Source organism: Callorhinchus milii, unplaced genomic scaffold (assembly GCF_018977255.1).
Source record: "Callorhinchus milii isolate IMCB2004 unplaced genomic scaffold, IMCB_Cmil_1.0 Scaffold4, whole genome shotgun sequence".
Taxonomy (NCBI): Eukaryota; Metazoa; Chordata; class Chondrichthyes; order Chimaeriformes; family Callorhinchidae; genus Callorhinchus; species Callorhinchus milii.
The window spans coordinates 56,270,608-56,296,853 of NW_024704745.1; the positions used below are offsets into that span (position 1 = coordinate 56,270,608).

The 26,246-nt window shown below is 39.8% G+C and overlaps 1 protein-coding gene across 1 annotated transcript in view; it reads left to right on the plus strand.

Annotated features, from left to right (window-relative positions):
* The window catches only part of grm5b (glutamate receptor, metabotropic 5b), a 185,952-nt gene that overhangs the window by 113,550 nt on the left and 46,156 nt on the right, over positions 1 to 26,246 (plus strand). Inside the window, exons 3-5 of the mRNA XM_007902297.2 lie at positions 9,651 to 9,886; positions 18,064 to 18,310; positions 19,199 to 19,367. Coding sequence (XP_007900488.2) covers positions 9,651 to 9,886; positions 18,064 to 18,310; positions 19,199 to 19,367 — 652 coding nt within the window. The remainder of the gene's footprint in view (positions 1 to 9,650; positions 9,887 to 18,063; positions 18,311 to 19,198; positions 19,368 to 26,246) is intronic.

Sequence of the window (26,246 nt, forward strand, 5' to 3'; positions counted from 1 at the left end):
ACATTTTACGAGTACAAGGCTCGTACACTTGCTATAAACTATTTTATAACTTTAAATACTGTCATAACTCTTAAGTACTATAAAAGTGACATGATAAGAGGAAAGGTACAGCTGTTTTATCTCAGATTTGGCTGTGTGTCCAAAGATGTTATTGACTGTTTCATTTATTTTCACTGTTTGCCCAGCAATGACATGATGGATTGAAAAGAAAAAAGCAGAGAAAACTATCAAAAAACAACGTAAAAATATGTAATGATATGAAATCCTTGCATCTGATATAGCGCCATATCAGGTCTTCAAGACGTCTCAAAGCACTTTGCAGTATATACTGCAAAGTGAATTGGCTGTGTTTTGTGGGCGATACATGGCCAAAGGTGTTTTATTTATTTATAAATTTATATATTTTATATAAATTATATAAATAAATTATACATATATATTTATAAATGTAAAGGTGGAGAGCAGTAAATCTACCCAACTGTGATGGCAGGTGTATGTTGGTAAATGTGACCTTTATTGGTGCATGTTTATAGGAGATGATCTTTGGAAGGGAGGGAGAGGGAGGACAAAAATAAATGAAATCTTGAATAATTGGGACAAAGAGAGATGTTGCAGAGAGGGAGTGGGAGACAAGAAATACACTATTGACAAGAACCTGGGGAAACACGAACGAAGTGCTAGATTATTTATATTTTGGGGGGATTTGCTAGGTGGACCACAAGGACCTTTATCAACCTGGATATTCCAATGTTTCTATGTAAATTTATCGATCTAGGCAGCGTGACTTTACATTGGGTAAACCACAGCAAATAATCAGATGCACTAGGCCAATAAGTCAGTAAATTTAACAAACAGAGAATCACCTCCTCAATAGAATTTTGCATGTGACCGAAGTCTGGTAAGTCTACTGCTAAGCAATAAACAACACACATTTATACACCAAAAATAATGGTGTGGGAAGATCAGATTTTATGTATTTACACTGTTTGGCTCTCATTATGAGATAATGCAGAGTTTTGATTTCCTACAGATCTCTTATGAAAAAGCAGTGGCCTTCACTGGTTGGATGACCTTGTATAATTAATATTTTGAAATTTTGACCTAAATCAATTTAAACCACTGTCTGACTGATCTGTGGATCGAATTAATTAAATATCATGCATTTTAGTTCAGGGTCTGATATCAATTTCACTGACCTGATGTGTCTGACTGGAGGTTGCTGTTAGATAAGGTTAGAATTCTGTGGGAGAAATTGAATCAAAACATCCCAAACTGATAATCCAAACTAATAATCTTCTTTAGCAAATTGTCAAAATAGTATAAGGTTTTACTGAAAAATGAATGGGGATTAATGGCTGCTATTTTATATTCATTTTTTGGGGGTTCAGCCGGGTATCTGACACATGGGAAAGCCCTTCACCATGCTTAAGAGTACCAAACCACATTGACAATTCCATGTGTCCCACCTACACGTGGAAATCCCAGAGATAGATTGTTGGACTGGAATACAAACTCTCTCACTGTAGGGACCCATCCTGCTTACATAATTCCGGAAAGTATTAGGCGCAGGTTGGCAAGAGCCAAGGCTCGGAAACCCTGGAGTGTGCTTTGGGATATTGCCATGTCTAACCAGCTAAAACCGCATAGCTGCTATTGATAGCGCTGTCTGGAAAGCTGTCCAGCTAGGACTACCCTATCCATTAGGGCTTTGGCTTTCATGATTAGCAGGAGCTGAGTGGGATGATTCCCTGGCCCCAGTGACTGGTCCGCCCTTCCAAGTCCTACCAATGAGCTAGACTGTCTGTGCTGACATCAGCAATGCCCTGAAGTACTGCGGCCCGCCTGGCTCAGGAACTGGACTATTGAGACCACCACAGAGAGCTGGCTTGATTCCAGCATTCTTTTGCCAAATATGTCACCTTAAGAGTCAGTTCAACAACAACAATAAATTACATTAGTATAGCGCCTTTCACGTCGGGAGGACGTTCCCAAAGCACTGGGTAGTCAGGGATTTGGACCTGTGAATGGGGTTCAGATTAGGAAGGGTGGAGGGCAGGGAGGGTAAGAGGGTGGTGGAAGACACGGACAAAGAGGAAGGTCCTGACAGTGCCATGATGGAGGCAAGGGAGGGAGCAAGGTGGAGGGACTGGGGGATAGAGTTCCAAAGGGTGGGGAGGCAGAGAGACTGAAGACACGACCACTGATGATGAGGCCGGCCAGGCAGGGGATGTGGAGTGGACTGGGTGGGGGATGTGGAGTAGACTGGAGCTCAGTTCCAAGGAGACCACATTTACTCCTCCCCCCAGGGGGAATCACTTATCAGGGAGTGCAGGCTCTGGGCAATGATTGACTGGTCCGAGCTGTCACTCACCTGGATGTCAGGCTCTGGAGTGGTAAGTATTGGGAGTTAATCCCAGGAGTGCTTGGGAACCATTCGTGGGGGCACTTGGCAAATTTCACAATTTTTCATATAGCCAGTCCACATCTGCAGTTATGATGCCTCAAAAGTTTCAGATATTCTGCTCTTCAACTAGACTATGTGTAACAGATGATAAATGGAGTATGTAATGATTTATTATAAATGGCCTTTGACGCTGGGTTCCTATTAGCAGATAAGCAGGAGTTTGAATAAATATTTGAGGAAAATAATATTAAAAGGTACAGGGAAAAAGCAAGGCATGGGATTTGAGTGGATTGCTCTAATGGGGAAGCTAGCACTAGGGGAAACACAACAGCAACAACAAACAAGAAATTACATTTGTAAAGCAATGGACTGTAAACATCGTCTAATTCTATTAATCTTTACATGTTAGACTATTGCTAGGTCCCCTCTGCATGTTTGGAATTGTCTTTCATAAGACAACTCCTAACAATGCAAACTGGAGTTTTAAACAATGTCAGAATAATTGGGAAATCTTTCTGATAACCTCAAGTTGCTGTGGCAACGATTAACTACTAGAGTCCAAGCTTCCTTACTACTGTACAAAGTCTTATTATGGCATAAACGGTTGATAATTGTAACAATTAATTCCTGTAGATTTATATATTTTCAAAAATCCGTATATTATTTTAAATATTCTGACTAGTTTGTGACCCTAAACCTTCTAATCCAAAGATATGAGTGGTACTAAACAAGCCTAGTCGGCACTTTGGTGCATGAGTGCAGTGCCGTTTTTAACATCCTGTGACTTTTTATCCTTCCTTCTGATTCCATGTGGTACCTCTTTTATAGAATAGAATTCAGCATATTAGGTTTTGCAAAAGAGTTTTGAAAACTGGAATAGAGAGCAGCATGAACAAATAACACCCAAGAAAGGGGGAAAAAAAGAAGGTAATAAAAAGGGGAAAAAATACATTAAATAACTTAAATAAGGACTCTGGCACCTAGCAGGCTCAGGAAGGCGGTACTGGAAGAGTAACACTAGAAAAATAGTTCCATCAGTAGCAAGAGGCACCAGTAATCATCAACTGGTGCAAACCCCACATCAAAATTATAGCTATTTTCTGGGAGGAAACGTCCTGATTTCAAATGCAATGGACTGTATGATCAGCTGGTGTATAAGACTTGCCAAACTGAAGACAAGCTGATTCTTCAGGAAATGCGAGTTTGAAATGTGCACTCTTTATCTTTGGCACTCAGTGTGAGTGCACTGTATTTTTAACCAAGTAGCATAATCTCAATAATGTCATTCATGAGATGGTTCTTTATGACTGAACTGAACAGAGTTATTCATTCTGGTTATTTCGCTCAGAATTTTGACATGAATCACACAAAATGAAAAAGATACCTTAATCATTACTGAAAGGTTAATGGGCCATTCCTATCTAATGTAGCACCAAAATTAAGGCTTTTGTTGCCCTTCATATATCCACAGTAAATTGAAACACTGACATAGCTTTTATTTCTAAAAAAAATTCACTTTGCCTGTCTTTGGAGATTTTTTTACGATAGAATCCAATTGAAACAAAAATGAAATCCGAACATAATTTTGGAATGGTCTGGCTATAAAATAGTCTGGCGGTTTAGCAGTTTACAGTGACACGAGTATAAAATGTCCTGAAGGATCACGCTGAGAAGGGGCAAAGGGCACTCTGGTCATTCTCATTCCTCTTCAAGGACTGGAAGGTCCCAATGCAGGTCAAGCTTGTGTTATATAAGACTTATATGTAAACACTCCTCCTTCATGGATCTGAGCTCCTGAGGATGCAGCGGAGAGGCTTCCTCCAGCCCATCTACAAAGTCCAGGATCAAGCAGTGAAGTGGATTTGTGGCAAACATGGGAAGCATTGCTACACTGACCTGTCCCTAAGCATCCTGCAGGCGTAATTGGCTTCACAGTGGCCACATCTATTTGGCAAGCCCCCTGGCACGAGGACCTGGATTAAGAGACTGATGCTGAGTAAGTCTGGTACGCAACATTGGACTAGGACCTCGAGAACATCAAGGTGGCTCCCACTAAGCTGAAGGAAGATACCCGCCAGATGAGGAAACTCAGAGGTTTGGGGCGACAACTGCCGAAAGGCATTTCCTGGAATCGGAATGCGTGAACACATATTCCAACATCCAGTACCTGGAATCCACCTTGATTGGCCTGCAGAGAGTCAAGCAGCTGCTGCTTAAACTCTGCACCTCCAATTGGTGGAAACATTGCTCAACGGGAAGGAACATGTTCCTGAGCTGCTCACAGGAAGATGGTGGCAATGCTTTCATTCATTTCACACTGAACTGTATGCCCACCAGGAAGCTCATACACTGAGTGATGGCTCAAACCCCCGCTTGTCAGATGTCAACAAAGAACTATGACTATCCTGCTTGGGAGAGAGGTAACGGGGTCTCCTTGGAACTGAATTGACTTCAAGGTGACAATCTTGGCAACGGAATGTCAGAATCTAGTCAGCGCTCTGTGGCGGTCTCAATAATCCTGAGACAGATGGGTCCGCAGTATTCCAGGATATTGCTGATGACAACACAGCCAGCATGGCTCATCGGCAGGATATGGGGCAGAGAATCATCCCATTCAGCTACCGTTAACCCTGCAAGCCAAAGTCCTAATGGGTAAGGCAGTCCTAGCTGGACAAGCAGCGGGAAAGCTTGCCAGACAGTGTTCAATGGCAAGGCATTCCTTTTTTGCTGATTAAACTCCAACAGTACTCCAACGCACACTCTGGAGTTTCCAAGCCTTGGCTCTTGCCACCTGCACCTAATACTTACCACCTCGCCCCTCCAGGGAGAGAATGCACATTCCATTCCAATTATCTCTGCAGTTTCCATGTGTAGGTGGGATACATGGAACTCTGTTTGGTTTGGGTACTCTTAAGCATGGTGAAGGGTTTCCATATGTGTCAGACATCCGGCTGCATCCCACTCTGTGTTAAGTCCAACAAAGATTTTTAACATGCGGAGGTTTAATGCTGAATGGCTATTTTCCCCTGCAAATTGACTCCCCTACGAATTGACACCATTCGCAAATCAGAACCCCCTTTTTACCTGAAAATCCCCAGTCCTTTCTGGGAGCCAGTCCTCCACCGCATAGATGTATTGGTACTCAATAAACGTACGTTGCATTGGGCCAATCATATTAATCAGTTAATTTAATTACTGGACTGACCGGATCAACTTGTTATAATTCCCTTGCCTGAAAGCTTTCCAGATGCTTCAAATTTTCTCTCATTTCAGGAATATAATATGATGAACACTTCTCATATTGCACACTTGTGAAAATATATGGAATTTTTTACTGAAAATAAATGTATTTATTCCAAAAATGTCTGCATATGGGTTATACATTATTATAGGTTTTAGCTTCAACGAGAACCAATTCAAACTTACAAAGGAAACAGTGGCCAAAATTTGCCAGCTTCAGTATCTAAGACTGGCATTAATTAACACCAGCCATACGTGTTGCCACAATTTGTGAGGTTTGCTGTTAAAGAAAACAGTCACTCAATGGGAATACCCTCCTCCCAGAGAGGTCGTCTCCTAACAAGAAATCCTGTAGCTCAGTGATTAGAGCACTTGGTTTGCAAGCAAGAGACCTGGGTTCGATTCCCGGCAAAGCGAAACCTTGAGCAAGTTTCCTTACTTCACATGCCCAATAATAATTCCTCAAGAAAAAAAACTAAAATTGGTCACTTCAATCCACGACTGTTTGTGGGACATTGCTGTGCGTAATTGGCTGCTGCGTTTTGCCTACAAATATACAGTCAATTCACTTTACAGTATGTTCTGTGAAGCACTTTGAGACGTCTAGAAGACGTGAAAAGCACTATATCAAATGCAAGGATTATTATTATTTTATTATAACATCTACATTAGAAAGTCAATGCTACCTTTATATAGGGGATGAAGGAAAGGCTGCTTTCTGTGTTCTAAATTTCCAGTTCCCTGGCAAACAATCCTCCAGATAAATTTGTCATTCACCTCATGGATGTTTGAAGTATTGTTGTATTAAAATGACTGAAGTTTGACAACAAATATATACTCAACAGTAATTATTTCAGTTTTTTGAGCCGTTTCTACATTATAGGCACCATTTCAAAAGCAAGCATTAATTATTATGAATAACATTTGATAAGTGTCACCAGCATTAATTAATGCCGACAATAATAATGCCAGCAATAGTTAATGAACCTGCAAATTGTAGCCAGTGTGTGTTTTCTGTTTAACGCATTTGCGCTTGATGGATGTATTCACTATCCATATGTTACCTTTTTGCAAATTAGTTTGCTGTTATTTTTTGAATAAACTCGGTTTATTGTTTGGGAGATAGGTATTGCTGGGAGCACACACTTTTGGCAGTTACATTTGTTAACAAAGTGTTGTGGATCAAGAGTAATCCAGATAAAATGCAACTGTTAATGACATACCAGCATTTTCTTCTGATATATGGGAAGAACAGCTGTTGCCACTATAATTATATGTGCTGCAGCTGCACTGCTTGGAGTATTAGATTGTAGCCTAGTGATACATCAGTAATAGCTGATATGCTGGTATGAGAGAAGAATTAATGCAACCTTTATTAAACTCTTATCAAGGTCATATCATATTTTATCATCATTATCGTATAGTTGATCAATAAGTAATCGTTTGTAACTGTACATAATATGTATTGTTACTGAAGTGGTTACTGTACATTCTTCAGCCTTTCAGAGAAAACAACATTCATCATCAACACAACACAGGGTTTAGCCTCTCCCATGACACCCTCTGCTGGCAAACAAATGGGCTAAAAATGCAATAGAGCCATCTTCCCAGATTCCATTGCACACATTATAAAATGTAACCAACACATGGGGACATTAAGACCTCATGGCAGACCTCAGACGATGCTGATAAACCAATTTTGCTTTTCTGACATGATTTATGATGTAATCTGAACCCGTCAATGAGATTACTACCTTGTAATCATTCCCAGATATCCATTATTCGCTTTGCAACTGTGTATTCATCTTCATTTAGTCGCTACCTATTCATTTATCTGCATGAACAGTGACAAGTATACCCAGGCTTTTGTGAGCTGGATTTGGCTCCAACAGGTCCATTTGCTGCTTAACATGGCATCCAGCTGTTTTTTCTGACGATGCCCAGGCAAACAGTAAAAGATCACAGCTGATGTGGGTGGTATTGGAAGATTGCTGTGGATTTGATAGAATTACCTCCCTGCATAAATTCTCTATGCATTTTTGTATTGGTAGTGACAATGGAATATATATATACAGCACTTACCGCACAACTAGCAATTATCACCTTTTATCCAAAGCAAGGTCTAGTATTTCTAGTTAGAGGCATCCTTATTATTTTTCAGCATTCAAGAGCTTTTGACAAATAAACATTATTATCAGGTTTTCCAACAGACCTGCACTTTACCACTTAGCCAGACATCAATGCGATCAATTCTTATTTTATCAGCAGAGATAATTTATATAACAAGTACGAAAGCGAGGTTTGGATAAGGTAGGGTCATTGGTTTGCCTGATTCAACCTGCCATAATAGCATTCCTCCCATCTTCCATTTACCAGCATCAAGTTGTTTCTTAAATAAGGCCTCTGCCACTTCTCCTAATAACCTGTAACAGATGTCCTATTTCCCCTCTGTGTAAGGAAATACTTATTGGTCTGTGTCCTAAACCTGCCCTTCAGAACGTTGAATCTATGCCCTTTTGTCTTGCTAACTTGAAATACATTTATCGTCTATATCCCATCGCGTGTAATCAGGACACTTCTTTGACTGCATTGTCGGTCACCTTTCCCCTTCTCACCCCCTTCGGTTTCCAAACACAGCTCGGGAGCCCAGCTAGCAGTGTGAGGCGCTTGAGACTCCCTCCCTAAATGTAAATTGTATTGTATTTAAATAGTTAGCTACTAATAGTAGAAAATCGATACAGAAATTGATTGTTTTCCACAACCTTGGACTATTGCCTCAGATTATCTTTCCAGCAGAAATGCATTTAATAATAATAATAATAATCCTTGCATTTGATATAGCGCTTTTCACGTCGGGAGGACGTCCCAAAACACTTCACAGAATACACTGTAAAGTGAATTGACTGTATATTTTGTGGGCAAACGCGGCAGCCAATTGCGCACAGCAATGTCCCACAAACAGTCATAGATTGAAAATGACCAATTTATTATTGTTTTTGGTTTTGGAGGGATTATTATTAGGCGTGTGGAGTAAGGAAACTTGCCCCAGGTTTCGCCCTGCCTGGAATTGAACTCAGGTCTCTTGCTTGCAAAGCGAGTGCTCTAACCACTGAGCCACAGGACTCCACATTTCATTATTTCCCTCAATTTTTTCCATTTTTCTCCACTCTACAGGGTGTTTGCGCATTTAAGCATCTGGAAGAATGTCAGCAAATCCGTAGGGAATCCCAAAGTACCAATTCTTCATGCATGAACCCAGATACCTAGTGTTGGCAGGCTGACCACAGGGGCATCATAGCTGAACGTCGTTCTGTCCTTGTCCATCAACATGCACAAAAAAGGACACTCCTGCAGAGTATGCTGAGTAGCAATTGTTAATGGTTACCTGGCTGATTTTTTATGTTCTAGTTCAGGAATATCAAAGCTAATCACAGACTAATTCAACAAGGACCAGACAAGTGCTCCAAGACATTATCCTATGTAAAAGGTGTCCTATAAATTTTGGTTCAGTACCAGACCGTACAGGGTGTTTGCGCATTTAAGTCATCAGGGAGCTCATGTTATCAACTTTTTTTAAAGACCTACCTCTAAAATTTCAACAAAGCTTTCATACCTGAACTTTCTGTCTTTTCATTATCAGTAGTCACATATGATCTGAACAGTTTTGCAGATGTTGAAAATTCTTAAATGCGAATCACAATATTAGGAGGTTCACCAACAAACATTCACAATGACGACTTTACGATGAATCCTGTGAAGCTCATTGAGATTTCCTGATGTGAAAAAGTGCTATATCAATTGCAAGGATGATTTATTTATTTAATGTATGCTAATCCTAAAAATAATGATATTTTCTGCAAAACTTTATAACCAAAAATAAATTATAAAGACTATGGAAAAATTATTTTAATGATCAGAACGAGTAGACTTCAGTATTGCTTTCTTTACCTGTTATTTGAATTTAGACCTGCTAAATGCTGACTTCCCTCTGTCTTGTTCATTACAGTGATGGCTGGGCCGACAGATACGATGTGACGGAGGGATACCAGCAAGAAGCTGCTGGAGGCATAACAATCAAACTCCAGTCTCCTGATGTAAAATGGTTTGACGATTACTATCTAGACCTGCGGCCAGAGAATCACTTTACTAATCCCTGGTTCCCAGAGTTCTGGCAGCACAGATTTCAGTGCAGGCTGAAGGATCATCAGCAGGAAAACCCAAAGTATAATCGGACCTGTGACGGTAAGAAATAGCTGACCTGCCAGAATGCTAGATTATCCACCTTGACAGGGTAGAAGGGGAGAACAATGAGGAAAATAATACCAAACATTATATGCTGGAAAGACGATAGTGTGGGTATTCAGGAAGGACGGGATCAAATGGGCGAAAGGAATGTGCTATTTGAAGCAATATGAGCAATGTTGATAACAAATAACTGGTAATAGTTATAGAATAGAAGCCTATTCAACTGAGATGGAACTTGTATAGATTTTTATTTTTTGCTCAGCTGGGTGTCTCAAGAGTATCCAAACCAAACTGAGAATTCAATGCATCCCACCTATACATGGCTCAGGCCTACCGAGACCGCCACAAGGAGATGGCTTAATTCCGATATTGCGTTACCAAGCATGTCACATTGGAGTCAGTTCAGATCCAAGGAGATCCCGGTTACCTCCCTCCACCAAGGAGCATATATATCTAGGGGATAATGCACAGAATAACAAATTCAGATTTGGTGAAAAACATATATTCCTGATTTGATTTATCTTTTCTCTTCCTTGTGATGCATGTTGTAACTATGCTTCCTCAGCAATGCCAGCAAGATCAACGTCACTGTCTCCCATGCCCCTTTACTATTGTACTGTTGTGAGACATTGTTGTGCGCAAATTTGTTCTACAAAATTTGCACATGATGGTATATCCTGTGAAGGGCTTTGAGATTGAATCTATTATTGAATCTGTTTCCATCACCCTTTCAGGCAGTGCATTCCAGACCGTGACAACTCTCAGTGTAATACTAAAAAAAAATCTTCTCATCTCCCCTCTGATTCTTTTGCCAATTATTTTGAATCTATGTCCCCTGGTTACTGACCCACCTACCAGTGAAAACCGTTTCTCCTTATCTTCTTTATCAAAACACCTATCTTGTATTTAAAAAGCCAGGGAAAGACATCAAAGGGTACAATATTTTTTCTACACCAGTATTTTCACCCTATCAGACTCACTCACTCTTCCTTACTCCTGAACACTTCTCATTCTCTCTTCTACACAATGGTTCTCAGATTTTTTTTAAATGTGGAGTTTCTGACTGAGCATCCAATATTCAGTGTTGTAGCTCTAGGGCTATCCTACTGGGACTTCACCTATTTCAGAATGGAGTAAATTTTTAGTTGAAATCAAATATTTAGCACATCGAAAGGATGTATCACATTTCATATCCTCACCAAAAAGCATCAGAGGGAAGCAGCACCCAATACACATACCCAGGTCCACATGCTGGGCAAAAAAATGAATGGCCTTTTTTTTTGTCAGCCAGGTGTCTGACACAAGCAGAAACTGATCACCATGCTTAAGTGTATCCAAACCAAATTGAGATTTCCAAGCATCCCATGCATCCCACCTATGCATGGACATCCCAGAGATAGATTGTTGGAATGAATGCGCATTCTCTTCCTGGAGGGACCCATCCTGCTTACCTAATTCTGGAAAGTGCTAGGCACAGGTTGGAAAGAGCCAAGGCTTGGGAACCCGAGAGTATGCATTGAGTTACTGCTGGAGTCTAACCAGCTAAAACCGCATTGGTTGCCACTGATATTGATGTCTGGCAAGCTTTCCCGTTGCTTGTCCAGCTGGGAACAACCTACCCATTAGGGCTTTGGCTTACAGGGTTAACAGGAGCTGACTGGTATGACTCCCTGTCCCCAGTGACTGGTCTGCCCTTCTAAGTCCTGCTGATAAGCAGGCTGGCTGCGCTGTCATCAACAGTGCCCTGGAATACTGTGAACCCACTTGGCTCAGGAACCAGATTAACAAGATCACAAGAGAAGGCTTGATTCCGACATTCCATTGCCAGGCATGTCACCTTGGGGCCAGTTCAGCTTACCTCCCTACCCCAGTAAATTGGCCAGTAAAACAACTCCATTTTGAATAAATGAAGTCCCCGTGCAGGAAGCCTTGCTGCTGTAGCATTGAATGTTAGATCTTCAGTTAGAAAGTCCCAGTTTAGATTCCACATTAGATCCAAAAGCAGGTTGTGTTGAGGAGGAAGTGAGAACTGCTTGGGTGGGCAGACTTTCCATCCTACATTTCTCAAGCATTCCCTCTGGCACTTCTTGCAATGAGCAGCATAAAGATATGTGTAGCCTCATATATCCTGTTCTTTTGTAACGCGATGTAGAAAGCTCAAACAAGAGAGGAAGAAAAATAATAATTATGATTTGCATACAGCTGTTAATTATGATTCAGAAATAAATTAAACTCTAGGTTGTGTAGAATGCTACCTTCTACATAATCATGAAGTCAGATTTGGTTAAATGTACAGCTTACTGAATATAGTGCATATTAATATTGACTCTTACCTCTCGGATGAATTATTCATTCTGAAGCAGAACAATTTAGGTAGTTGAATTGTATAGCCTGTGGAGAAGGTAGCATAGTCTCATAGCCCTAGACAGTTATTCAATAACACCACATGTTAGTGTGTTTCACCAACTGTAATTGTTGGGAATATTAACAGCTATTCTGGTAACTGGTTATTTACTTAGTTACATAATTGAATAGTTCATTATAGCTTGAGTTCTGTTACGTGTTGTGAACCGGTAATTGACTGATGAGTGCAATTGTTCATATGATGTATGAAATGCTTTCTAATTGTATGCAGAGAGGTAAGTAACTGATGTTGAATCTCTGTACTTGCTACTGGTGAAACCACTTCTCAATAGGAAGTAATGTGAGACCAGGCTATGGGCGGGAGGGTGGTGGCAATGCTCTCACACTTTTCATACTTAGTTGTCCAGCTCACCAGGAGTTCCTTGTAACTGCTATCCATCCAGTGAGGTTGAAAACTATACTTGACAGATGTTGAATGACCACCTCCTGGGGGAGCTAAGCAGGGTCTCCTTGGAGATGAGCTGGCCTCAACATGATGTGCTTGGTAATTAAATCTTGGAATCCAGACAACTCTCTGTGGCAGTCTAGGAAGTCCGGTTCCTGAATGAGATGGATCCAGAGTATTCCAGGGCAATGCTGATGATAGTTCAGCCACTTCTTCCCAGTCAACTCTGTTAATTGGATGAGTCACTCCGGGAGAGAGTATGCATTCCATTCCAGACAAAAATCTCTATGTTTGGGTAGCATGCATATGGAACTCCCAGTCTCGTTTGGTTGCTCTTAAACATGGTGCTGGGTTATCATATGTGTCAGACATTTGATTTTATTGCACATTATCAAAGTCCACATCCAATTATAATCTAATCCATTGAGTACTCAAAATCCTCTGCAGGGTATTGACTCATTTCCTTACATTTTTAATGAATTTGGTAACTATAGTAATTTTAGACAATGCAGAATAAAAAAGATAAAACTCATTGTTTATGGTACCTAATATTCCATGCAGATCAACTGCATAAACAATGAGTTTTATCTTTTTTACTCTGCATTGTCTAAAATCTATGCATAGGAAAGACTTTCCTCATTCTTTCACGTATAAATTGCAAATCTCAAGATGAAAAGATCACAAGATTGGTTTGGACCTTCAGCCCATATGATCTCCAGAACACCCACCCTGCCTTCCTCCCATCAAAGCATTGCACTGCTTTTTAAATGAGCCCAGTGTCCTGGACTCAACTGCTCTACTTGGCAACCAAATACGGAAAATGATCAACCTACATGTTTATATGTGCACATTTTTTTTGAATACTATTGTTTGAAGCAAAAAATGTGACATGGGATTTCATAATTATTCCTATGGGCAGCACGGAAACCTGACTGAAGTGGTTTGAATAATGCATGGGTGGAGAGGAAAGAGCGCAGCTGGGAGGCGACAACTCTTTCAAGGACCTTGGACAGGAAGGGGAGGTTGGAGATGGGCCTGTAGCTTGATACCTGCGACGCATCAAGGGAGGGTTTTTTCAAAGTGGGAGTGATGGTGGCAGATTTTAGGGGAATGGGAACAGAGCCAGAGGAGAAGGACAGGTTGATGATGTCTGTGATAAGTGGGGCAAGGAGGTGGAGGAATAGGGCAAGTGGTGTCCTTGAGATAAGGGCTACACCACCGCCACGGCGGTTGGGGCGAGGGATGTGGTGGGAGGTGTAGCCGGGTGGTGTGGCCTCTGTGAGGGGGAAGGTGTCGCCTGGGGTGAGCCAGGTTTCCGTTAAGGCCATGATGTCAACGCTCTCATCAAGGTTGAGATCGTTGATGACCAGGGCCTTGTTACAGAGTGGGGAGCGGACGTTTTGTCGTCCGATGTGGAGGGAGCGGTTGACAGAAGGGTGTGTGGGGAGGGAGGGGGGTCCAGGTTGTGAGGCAGGGGTGGGGGGAATGGGGATGAGGGAGGAGAGGTTGGCTCCTGTTCGGGGTGGCTGGCGAGTGTGGTGGGGAATGGGGCAGTCGGTTGGCTGCTGCTGGACAGCCAATGCCGAGTGTCACGGTGAGCCCAGCGGAGGATTCCCAGGCTGGAGCAGAGGGAGGTTGTGGGAGGGTCAAGTGGGGATAGAAGGCGAGGGGGAAGGAGAGAGAGGAGGCCAGAGCGGGAGAGATGCAGAAGTGGGAGGGTTTGGGGGGAGAGAGGAGGGGGGAGGGAGGGGGGGAGGGGGCTCGGGTCAGAGCTGATAAATGCAGTTATTATTGTTATTGCAGTTATTGGAGCTAGTCAATAACTAAAGAGAGCTGTTAACTAAAGTTCGGTCATGACTGTTACCCACACCCGCTTTTCCTTTACATCACCCTTCTGGCTTTGCCCATTGGTAGGGCCAAAGTCACTTCGCCTGGTTGGAACATTGCACTTCATAGCTCAAAGCATTGAACTAGTAATCCCTGAACCATTTTTTAATCCTTTTAAACAGCATCTCATGATAATGTAGCACACTAAATTTGTGTACATATTTGTGTTTGATACATTTTGCCTTGAGCTCCTTTTATGACTATCACAAAGTGTCTTGCCATCCTACAAAACCTCAAATAAATTATAGTTACTATTATAGTAACTGTCACATGGGTCATCATTCACAAAGGGCTTGCTCATCTGTCAAAATTTACTTTATGCATTATGTCCTTGAACTGTGGAATGTCATTTTTGCAAAATATTTGCTAAAAAAACTTCATAGACAGCTTAAAGAATATTGCAGTTTAGTAACTCAGCAAGTTCTTTTTGAATACTGGAACCTGTATCATTATAAATATTTTGTGTGTCATAATGTAATAAGCAATAATGGACCACTCCAGCTATTTAATTGTACTGACTCACACAAAAATAGTAAAAACAATCCAATTTTATTTGCTTTTCTGAGATAAGGACTCAAAATTAATTGTATTTTGTTTTGCGCTTTTCTGGTAAATATTTTGATTTGAAAATATGCAAGTTAACCTCAAATAAATCGATGTGCAGAATAGATATTAAAGTCAGAGTTTTAAAATAGATGTTTTTAGGACAGCTTAGATGTTACAAGCATAAATCGTGAAATAATTTTATCAAAAAATACACTTCTCCCTACTTTAATTTTGAATGATCATTCAGTCTACTACAGAGCCTAGTGCGTATTTCGGTACAAGAATACAGTTTTCCATTATTTTTAGTAAGTGATGAGGCCAGTCTTTCCTCTAACAAGATGTAGCTTGGAGGTTAGAGCACTCACCTCACAAGCAAGAGTACCTGAGTTTGATTGCTTTTCCGGGATTAATAATCCCTTCAAAAAATAATAATAAAAATAATTTGGTCACTCAATCCACGATTTGTGAGATACTGCTGGGCGCAATTGACTGCCAGGATTCACCCACAAACTATACAGTCAATTCACTCACAATATATTCTGTGATATGCTTTGAGACATCTCAAAGGCATGATAAGGCACTATATCAAATGCAAGGATTAGTATTATTCCTGCAGAAAGGTTCACCCTCACCACTGCAGAAGCCAACATAGTCTTTAAATTAATTAGGTTTTATTTTACTTAGCAAATGTGGTATTCTTCTTTCATGGCCTAATAGCAATTCTGTTTGAAATACTTCAAGATGCTTGAATGGAATTGCCATTCATGGGGTTGAAATTCCATGCACTATATAGCATATGTAAATATAATCACTTCATGGCTGTTTGTGGGACATTCCTGTGAACAAATTGGGTGTCATGTTCACCTGCAAAACACAACAGTCATTACGCTTTACAGTGAATTCTGTGAAGCACTCTGAGACGTTTTCCCAATGCGAAGGGTGCTATATCAATGCAAGATTTCATAGAATTATTCTAAAATGTGAATGCGAGCAGTGCTAGTTATTCACAAGTATGAAACAGACCAAGCGTAAGAAATAAGCAATGCATTCTATGCTTTGTGTTGCTTTTACTGCTCCAGACATGACTCTTTTATTTCACTGCTGTGGAGGAACAATTTACATGAATGAATTAAAAATCTAATGGCTTCCTAGGGAGTGATCTTCTGCTTGTCAGTGAATTTTACTGACCGTCGTGGCAATGAGCTTTCAATAGCAAAATACTCAATAAAAGCCAAACGACTAAGATAGTATATTTACCAGTATGTAGAATACCATCTCTCTACTATGCTTGCATGCCTCAACTTTAAGAACTAAAGGATTGGTCACATAATATATTCACCCATCACAACCCAATTATTCATCGTGTAGTACATTCACCCAGCATAACACAATTTGCAAGCTCTGTATATATGTGTTTCATTTGCTAGTGTCCTGCTGACTATGGCTGTGTCAGAAGAACATTGTAACATGATATAATTGATATGCCCCCTAATGCAGCTCCACTGTCCCCAAAATGAACATGAGGATTTCAGCATTCAGCATAACTTGTGCAGGATTTGTTTTCAAACACAACATTAGCTTTGAGGGTAACAAGAGTACCAGTAACATTGCATTACTTTTTTATTCATTGATTTGCAAAGCCATCATGTGGGTTTGTTTGGGCAACAAACCTCAGCTAATCAAGTTTTCTGCAAAGATCTTCTCAAGTTGCTTGTCCAATGACCCTGTGCACCTCAGTAGGACATTGAAAATAGTTTCTTCCCTTCTGTGCTTGTTTGAAAACTTTTTAAATCTGGTCAGCCGAGTGACTGACACATTTGAAAACCTGTCACCATGCTGAAGAGTATCCAAACCAACCGGCTTTAATACAAAAATGACTGACCGCACATGTGATCACATTACGATTGATGTCAGTTCCTGTTTGCTGTGCATATGCAAAGCAGGAACTGACATCAGCAGCAATCTGATGACCAAAAGGTTGGGCATTTTTGCTTTACATTCAAAAAAAAGATCAACTGGACCAACAGTTTGCCATTGACATCAACTCCTGCTTTCTGCAGGCAAAGCAAACAGGAAGTGATGTACATCAGCTACGATCTGTTGACCTAGAATGCAACAGTTTTTTAAAAAAGTGTGAGAACAGGCTACCTGCGTGAAGGTTGCTATTTAAGTGCAAGTTATGGTGGTGTAGAGGAATCAAGCTGGACTGTGTGCAATTACAGTGAAGCGGGTTATTGTGCCTTGTTATAGCTGTTAGGATTTTATGGATCCCAACCACTGTATTATGAGGCTTCAATGTATATCCCAATCCCAGTTTTTCCCATAGACTGTAGGCTTCACTTAATTCAAGTTTATCAACAGATCACTGTACTTCTAATATCCACATGGCAATGTATCAAAGATACATTTTAACTGTTTCTGTCAGCCAGATGTCTGATACACACAGAAACCCATCACCCTGCTGAGAGTTCCACAAATACTTGAACGTTTTAATTTGTCTGAAATGAAGTGCATAATGTCTGTCTGGAGGTGTGCCCCCTGTTTACCTAATCCTGGGAAGTCTTAGTGGTAGCTTGGCAAGAGGCAAGTCTTGGAGCCCCAGAGAGTAGACTGGGGTTCAACCAGTGAAAATCACACAGCTTGACAACGTGAACACGTGGGAAGCTTCCTGCTGCTTGTGTAACTAGGATCATCCTGCCTTTTAGGGCACTGATTTGCAGGGTTACCAGGATTAGAACTAGAAAGAGAAACTAGTGGGAATAATTCATGTCCACGGTGACTGCCCATGAGCCATATTGGTTGTTGTGATTATAGTTATTTCTCCCAGTATGTGGTTTAATATATTAATTATGACCTAGTATCTAATGATTAGACAGAAAATGGATCTGAAGTATAATATGGTTGTGCTTGTGCTCTCTCCCTTTCATGACAGAAAGAGATTCATTACAAGAACAATACGTTCAAGATACCAAAATGGGATTTGTAATAAATGCCATTTATTCTATGGCCAATGCTCTGCACAACATGCAACAAAACCTCTGTCCTGGAATGAACGGGTTGTGTGATGCCATGAGACCAATCGATGGGAGAAAACTGCTGGACTTCCTCATGAAAATCAACTTTACTGGTGCATCCGGAGACATAATCTCTTTTGATGAGAACGGAGATTCACCAGGAAGGTGCATAATAATCATCTGTGAGAATTCAACAACTTTTACATAGTTAACCATCAAAATGTTTCCTCCAGACTCCGAGAGGCTACAATCATTATATGCTGATTAGAATAGCAACTCAGGCAATTGCATTAGAAATAACATTTTGTCAGCACATAACAATTGCTGAAAACTTTAGGAAAAGTTCAAACATCATACATGTCAGTCATTAGACAAGAGTTTCTACATTTCACTGTCGTACAATTGGTTTGACTCCTCTTATTTAGAACACCTTAGGTCCAGCCTTTATTCCAAGTGCAGTTTGTTTTCAGTTACTTGTTATTCATGCGAAGGCTGGTTAATGTAATACCTTCAGAACTAATATCTCTATCCTTATCTTTTTCATATTTGCACAGGTTCTAAAATCTCCATGCAATTCAAAACACAGATTTTCAATCTGGATATCTAGATGACAATTTAAAGCCAAACAGTGGAAAATATTTAGACAATTATATATTATACTTAACATTTAATTTAAGAAACTGTCATTTAACACTTATGAATTTATTGAGGCATTCAATAGAAAATGCATTTGGCTACATTTGCTCAACATATATGATATCCAACAGATAGAAATATGATAGGGTTTCAAGTGGGAAAACTCAGTAAATGTTTAGCTAAACTGTTTCTAAAATGAACATCATTTACTTTCACATTTGCAATATTCTAATGACTCATTTGACTTTTGAAATGCAGAACTAGACAGAAACACTTAGTAGGGAAATTACAAACTGGAAGAGTAAGGCTCAGTTATTATATCTTCTTGCTAATTCTGAAGCCCCACTGTATTAATCTCCAGGTCACTGCATGTAGAACTTTGAAACAACGTTCAACTGAACTATGCTTTTGTTTTAGATACGAAATCATGAATTTTAAACAGCTAGCCAAAGATTACTTTAATTATATCAACGTTGGGAGCTGGGACGATGGCGAGCTGAAAATGGATGATGATGAAATGTGGTCCAGTAAAACTGCTGTTGTTCGCTCTGTCTGCAGTGATCCTTGTGAGAAAGCGGAAATAAAGGTATGTGATCATCATATTTCCTACAGAAAACAATGATTGGGAAATATATTCATAGAATCATAGAATTATAAGGCACATAAGGAGGCCATTCAGCCATCGTGTCTGTGCCAGCTCTTTGAAAAGAGCTAGTCAATTTAATCCCACTTCTCCGCTCTCTCCCCATTGCCCTGCAGACTTGTCCTCACCAAATAATTATCTACTTCTCTCTTAAAAGTTTTTATAGAATCGGCTTCCACCACTCTTTCAGGCAATGCATTCCAGATCCGAACAACTTGTGGGAAAATAATTTCTCCTCACTTCCCCTCTGTTTCTTTTAATAACTATTTTAAATTGGTGTCCTTGGGTTACTGACCCATTCGCCAGTGGAAATAATTTCTCCTTGGTCACCCTATCGAATCCCCTCATAATTTTGAAAACTTCTATTAAGTCTCCTCTTAACCTTCTCTGCTCCAAGGAGCCCCAGGTCTCTCTGTTCCTTCCCCCTCTTTAAGATTCTACCATCAGCTTATATTGCCTCTCCTCATTCTTCCTTCCAAAATGCATCACTTCGCATTTCTCCACATTAAACTTTATCTGCCACGTGTCTGCCCATTTTACCAGTCTGTCTAGGTCCATTTGCAGTCTGCTACTATCCTCCTCACTGTTTACTACTTTTCCTAGCTTAGCATTATCTGCAAACTTGGAAATTGTACTACCTATACCCAAGTCCAGGTCACTTATATAGATCAAAAGCAGCAGTTATCCCAATCCCCAAAACCCCTGGGGGACACCACTGCACACTTCCCTCCAGTCAGCAAAACAACCGTTCATAACCACTCTCTGCTTTCTGTCTCCCAGCCAGTTCTGTATCCATGCTGCCACTGTCCCTTTAATACCGTGGGTTTCTATTTTGCTTATAAGTCTCTTATGTGGCACTTTATCAAACGCCTTTTGAATATCCATATAAACTACATCAACTGTAGTACTTTCATCCAGCCTCTCTGTTAATTTATCAAAAAAATGGGGGTTAATGGGCAGTATCTGTCAATACAGTAGAACCCCATTGAAACCTAGTTCACTTGAGGATGAAACTCCAAGACTTACTAAAAAATCTAAATTGTGCATAGAAAGTAGATCGCTTATTTAAAAATATCAATCAATATTTTGAATGCTGAAGAGAAATGATAAACCTCCAAGTGACTGTCAATATCACTTCCTGTTATTTTCTTATCTAAGTGCGTTATTTTGGTGGTAGATTTGCTTCATTTATGTCACATTTCAGAGCATCGAGAATTTGGCAAATTCTTAAATACAGCCTTAATTAAGAACTGCAGAAAAAACAACTTCAAAGTTGAGGCTGAATTTAACAGTCCATCAACTTCTGGGTGATCTGAAATGTTGTAGAAATAGAGTAAATCTAGACCCAAGTGGAATTTCATTCCCCCCTCCCACACATGTTATGATTACAAGTGATTACATCCCTTCTACCTACATTTGAAAGTGCAAGTGGACAGTCAATGAATAAGACAGTGGCAGATGCTCAGAAAACAGCACACCAGAAGCAGTATCCACTGCAGCATAGGAATTTGCATCACAGGAACTATAATAACATAAAAGCTGGATATCTAACTTGACTCTGTACTGAAGGCAATAAAACACAGTTGCATATTATTTTCCACTTATGTTGCAAATTTAGCATTGGCACCTTTTTTAATGGAAGACAGGATTAAAGTTTAGTGAGACTTTACACCTACAAGAGAGTATGCTAAATTTAACACCTAATGGAATATTTTGCTCAGGTGTTAGAGGGGCTCTTACTGATTAGCCCTTTCACTGAGACATAAGCAATGCAGAGACAAGCATATCTCATGAGAGTGGCAGGGCTGGTAAGTGACCTGCAGAAACAGGAGGACGAGAGGCTATGGAGAGGGTACTGAATTGTGGATGACTTTGAAGGATGACTCTTTCCTATGCAGTGTGGGTACTATATGACACAGAGCTTGCAACAATCGTCAGAGTAACAGTGTATGATGTTCCCTCTGCTCATTTGTGAGGCGAGCTATGCTATCAGCTTGGGAGGTCAGCAGCTACGCTTCACATTGACTGCAATTCTTCTTGTGGAATAGGGAGGGAGGTAGGTTTGGCCACAATTTGCACTCTGTGGCATCCTTCCAAAGCCGCACTAAAATCATAATAATAATAATCCTTGCATTTGATATAATGCCTTATCATGTCTCAAAGCGCTTCACAGAATATATTGTAAAGTGAATTGACTATGTATTTTGGGGGGGAAACAAAATCTCTCCAAGGTTCTCCCACAAGCTCTAAGGCAATTACACACGTTTGTTTGATTGAAGTGTTTCTGAGTTTGTTCATTGCAGTGCTGCTTTCAATTCCTCCATCCTACTCAGACCTACATGCATTCTCTGTAGAGCAATGAGTGTTGCATAAAACTAACATGCTGGATCGCCCTTCTATTCTGAGCTAAAATTCTGAGGTCCTAACTGGTTCCTAACTGAGATATCCCCTCTATTCAGCATTAGACAGCTCTGTAAATCCCAGCTATGTTGTATGTGCAATCGTCTTTTAAATCTCTAAACCTATGACCTCTTGTTCTACTGTCTTGTGGCATCCTGATACGGTTTTACTTTTTCAATCCCATTTAAAATTTCAAACACCTCTATGAGGTCCCATCTGAGTCATCATCTCTCAACACTGAAAAGCTTTAGCTTATCTAATTATTACTCATAATTAATTCGAGTCAAGTGGAAAGAATCCCTGCCCCTTAGCTATAATATTACAATGGTAAAGCTGCTCCTAAGATACAGGTCGCCTTATTAATATATGATTAGGATATAATTCAGTTCCACTTGGGAACTCAGGGAGAACATAATTTCCTAAAAATGCCAGGAGCCTGATAGTTAATATTTTATCTGACTGCAGCAACATCAGAATAGAACAGTTTGTTGCAACAGTATTTAAAACAATTGTTCTTACAAGTTGTACTGAGTGATACAAATGTTTGTTTAGTATTTGATGCACTTAATTTGATAACATGCCAGCTCAGCATCAATCAAACTAAAAGTAGCTTTGTTTCTAATTCACATAAAAAAACATATTGATTGAGGAATTAATCTGCTAATGCGAGTTACTAACCCTATCATCTTGTCTAGCACATCTTAAAGTATGTTAACAAAAAGATTCATTTTAAAGTGCTTATTTTTTAATGTGATTTACCTCTGCGAAGGAAAGAATTGGTTTGATTCACAAAATTCTGTTCATTTATCAGAAATGTTCACGGAACAATTTGCAGTCAAGAGCTTGAATATGTATTGAGTACTAAAAATAAACTTTGAAAATAATTGATGGCTTTAGAACGTGACGGATATAAAAATGCATACTTCTTGGCATTAGAGCAGCAAACATGCTAAACTAATAATTTGAGAAAGGGGCAAGAATTTCAAGGAACAACTCCAATCATTGTGCCATACAAAATAGTTTTGGTTCACTTTTATTGTAAAGCAGATGTGCAGAGTCACAGGAATAGGAATGATGTCCTCAATCATTTTAAATTTAAATGTCTGCGTTTAATGAGGCACATTTTACACAACATCAAAAAGACGTTTCCTTGTAAAATGATGTTAGATGATTTGAAGCATTATTTAACTGCAATAACAATTCATTAGTATTGAGTGTACATGATGATCAGCGTGAGCAGAAATTATTTATTCAATCATGGCTCTGTTAATGTTAAAAGATATAGATTGAGAGCAAAATTGTAGCTCAAGGGACCAAGCAAATTGAATTCACGAGGTCAATCTCCTTCATCAACCTTTTTGCTTGTGAAGCAGATGAAACCCAGCTGGCCAGTTTACTTTGGAAATAATGAAGTGTTCTGATCCCAAGGATTACGACTCATGTTAAGTAATTCAACGTTAAATTAAGCACACTTAGATCATAATAATCTTAGCATTTGATATAACGCTTTTCATGTTGGGAAGATGTCTCAAACTGTTTCACAGCATTTGAAGGTTGTAGGTTCAAGTCCCACATTTGGACTTTGAGCTAATATTCTGGGCTGACATGGATGCATTGGAGAGTTGCATTGTCGGAGGTGCCATTCTTCGGATTAGATGTTAAACTGAGCTACCGTCTCCCTTTTAAAATGGATGTTAAAGGCCTTATGGCACTATTCAAAAAGAGTTACTACAGGTGTCCTGACCAACAATTCCGCAGATAAAATTGATCACCCAAAATTCATGGCTGTTTCTGATACACTGCTGTGTCCAAAATGGCTTTTATGCTGGTAAATGCCGGTATCAGCATTGTAATTGCACTTAGCCAGAAATTCCTGCTAGCCAGACCAGATTCCCCTCCTAGAAATAGGCCATTCAGCCAATCCAAGTCTGCACTGGTGTCTTTCTCCATATGAACCACCCAATCTAATCACATTCTCCTCTTCACTCTCCAGATCATTTAATATTCCTTTAATATTTTTAGTGTACATCAAGGTGACAAATATAAGCTCTTGGGTATGGAGCAAGCACGACTTCCCAAACACTAATAGTCTCAATCACATCCAGGTCAAGTATAGCACAGGGCACATGCAGAGTAAAGCTCCTTTTATTCTGCCTGAACAATGTGCAAAACCGCACTCCTTCCTGCACCAATTTGCTGAATTTGCTTTCCCTTGTTGGGTGTGATGACTATTTTATAGCTGGATCACAGGCACTTTTATTCGGTATCTGCTACAAAGGGGGTTGAGACAGCTCAAACTCGTATTTCATGTGAAATTTTTATGGCCATCGAGGGAAGAACTTTCATCCCATCAAACTGCACTGATCTGAGTCCATGTTGCCCAGAAGTGAAATCTACTAACCTGTCCTGTCTCATAAATCATTAATAAATTCTGGACTGTGTGTTGGTTTATAAGGAGACAAAGAAAGGCAGTGATCGCAGGAAAAAAATTAAAGTAAGTTTGTGTATTATTACGCAGGATGAAGGTCAGCCGTTGTCTTATTGAGTGGGAACCAAATTGTTTCCCTCTTCTTTAGACTGTTTCTGTCCCTCTCTAAATCCTCTCACACTTGTATAAAGGCTGGCTTTCTCACTTACTGTTTTGTGAATTGGCTTTCACAGCCTTCCAGCAGCATCTTGTATCTGCAGGGTGTTCACAAAGTCATGTTACCCCCCAGGTTTTTTTTTACAGTGCAGTGACCAACAACTGAAACGTGTGGAAGAATGATAATAATTATATTTAGAAGTACTTAATTGTATTCAGTCAAGTTTTTAAATGTATTTAGACATCCAAAGGATCAGTGTGAATGTCATCATCAGATAATGATTGGTCGCCATGTTCTTTGCGACATCTTCCGTAACATGGAGCAGTGATGAGGAAATTACTGGTATCAGATATTGCTACACTCAACTCATCTGCAATAAAAAATAAAAATTCATTGTTAAAAAAAACCACAGGGGTTAACAGGAGTTTGTGAACTCTTGTACTTCCCTTCATGTTATCCAGCGCCTCCTCAATACCATAAAACTAAGGGAGCAGAAACCAGTCTCCATAGTGACTGCAATAAAATGTGTAGGTTTTATCAGAAACCCTTACAACCACTAAATCTATGTGTTCAACTTTCAGTCCCTACAACTAGAGTTAACCCTTTTCTATTTAAACAGAATGACAAGATAAAGAAACAGAGAAAACCTAGAAGAAAAAATATAAATATTGCAGATCTATTTGAATAATAATAAATAATAATAATCCTTGCATTTGATATAGTGCCTTATCATGTCGTTGAGATGTTTCAAAGCACTTCACAAATTATACTGTAAAGTGGAGTGACTGGATTTTGTGGACGAAACGAGACAGCCAATTGCCACAGCAGTGTCCCACAAACAGTCATGGATTGAGTGACCAAATTATTATTGTTTACTTTTCAAGGGATTATAACACCCGGAAAATTATTATGATTAGTAATAGGAGATACTAGTAGCAATTCTGCAGCACAAATAGTGACTCCTGATGGTAACCAGAAGTGTGTCACACCCACCTACGGAAATTGTGCTCCAATATAATCTATTTCAAATTACTGAAGTTGCTGTGGGTCAGCTTGATTCACATCCATTTACATTCAGGATTCACTATTTGTATTACAAATTGCTGCATTTTAGACCCCTGTTGATAACATTTAAAATCCTTTTAGCCTGGATGAAGAATGGGTTACAATGGCTCACAGTAAAATATGCTAGATAAATGAGACAAGTAGCATTTTTGTGCTATTTAAACAACTGTATCTCCTCTAACAGCCTCTCAGCTATTCCTGTAAATAGACTTTCTCACACCCTATAATTCTTTGTGTCTTTGTTCTGCATTTACTAAGATCTTATGACCACAACAAACAATAACCCCTTGTGTTTGCTCTCAAAATTCTCACAAGTCTCTCATAAGACATCCTCCGACGTGAAAGGCGTTATACAAATGTAATCTTGTTGTTGTATAAGACAAAAGATACGCACCTCACTAGGAGATTTTTCTTTGAAATACATAATAATAATGCTAATAATATCCTCGTATTTAATATGGAGCCTTGTCACATCATCAAAATGTCTCAAAGAACTTGACAGGATTCAATAATATAATAATCTTAAGTTTAATACGTGTGGTAACCTGGCTAAGTTGGTAGGATTCTTGCCTCTGAGTCAAAAGGTTGTTGGTTCAAGCCCCATGTCACGACTAAACTCAAATAGTCTGGGCTGACACTCCAGTACAGTGGATGTGGTGTGCTCCAGTGGAGGTCGTTTGTCACACCTTCCTTCAGATGAGATGTCCTTCCATGAGAGGTTAAACCTCCTGATGAGATGGACATTAAAAATCCTGCGGCACCATTCTGAATT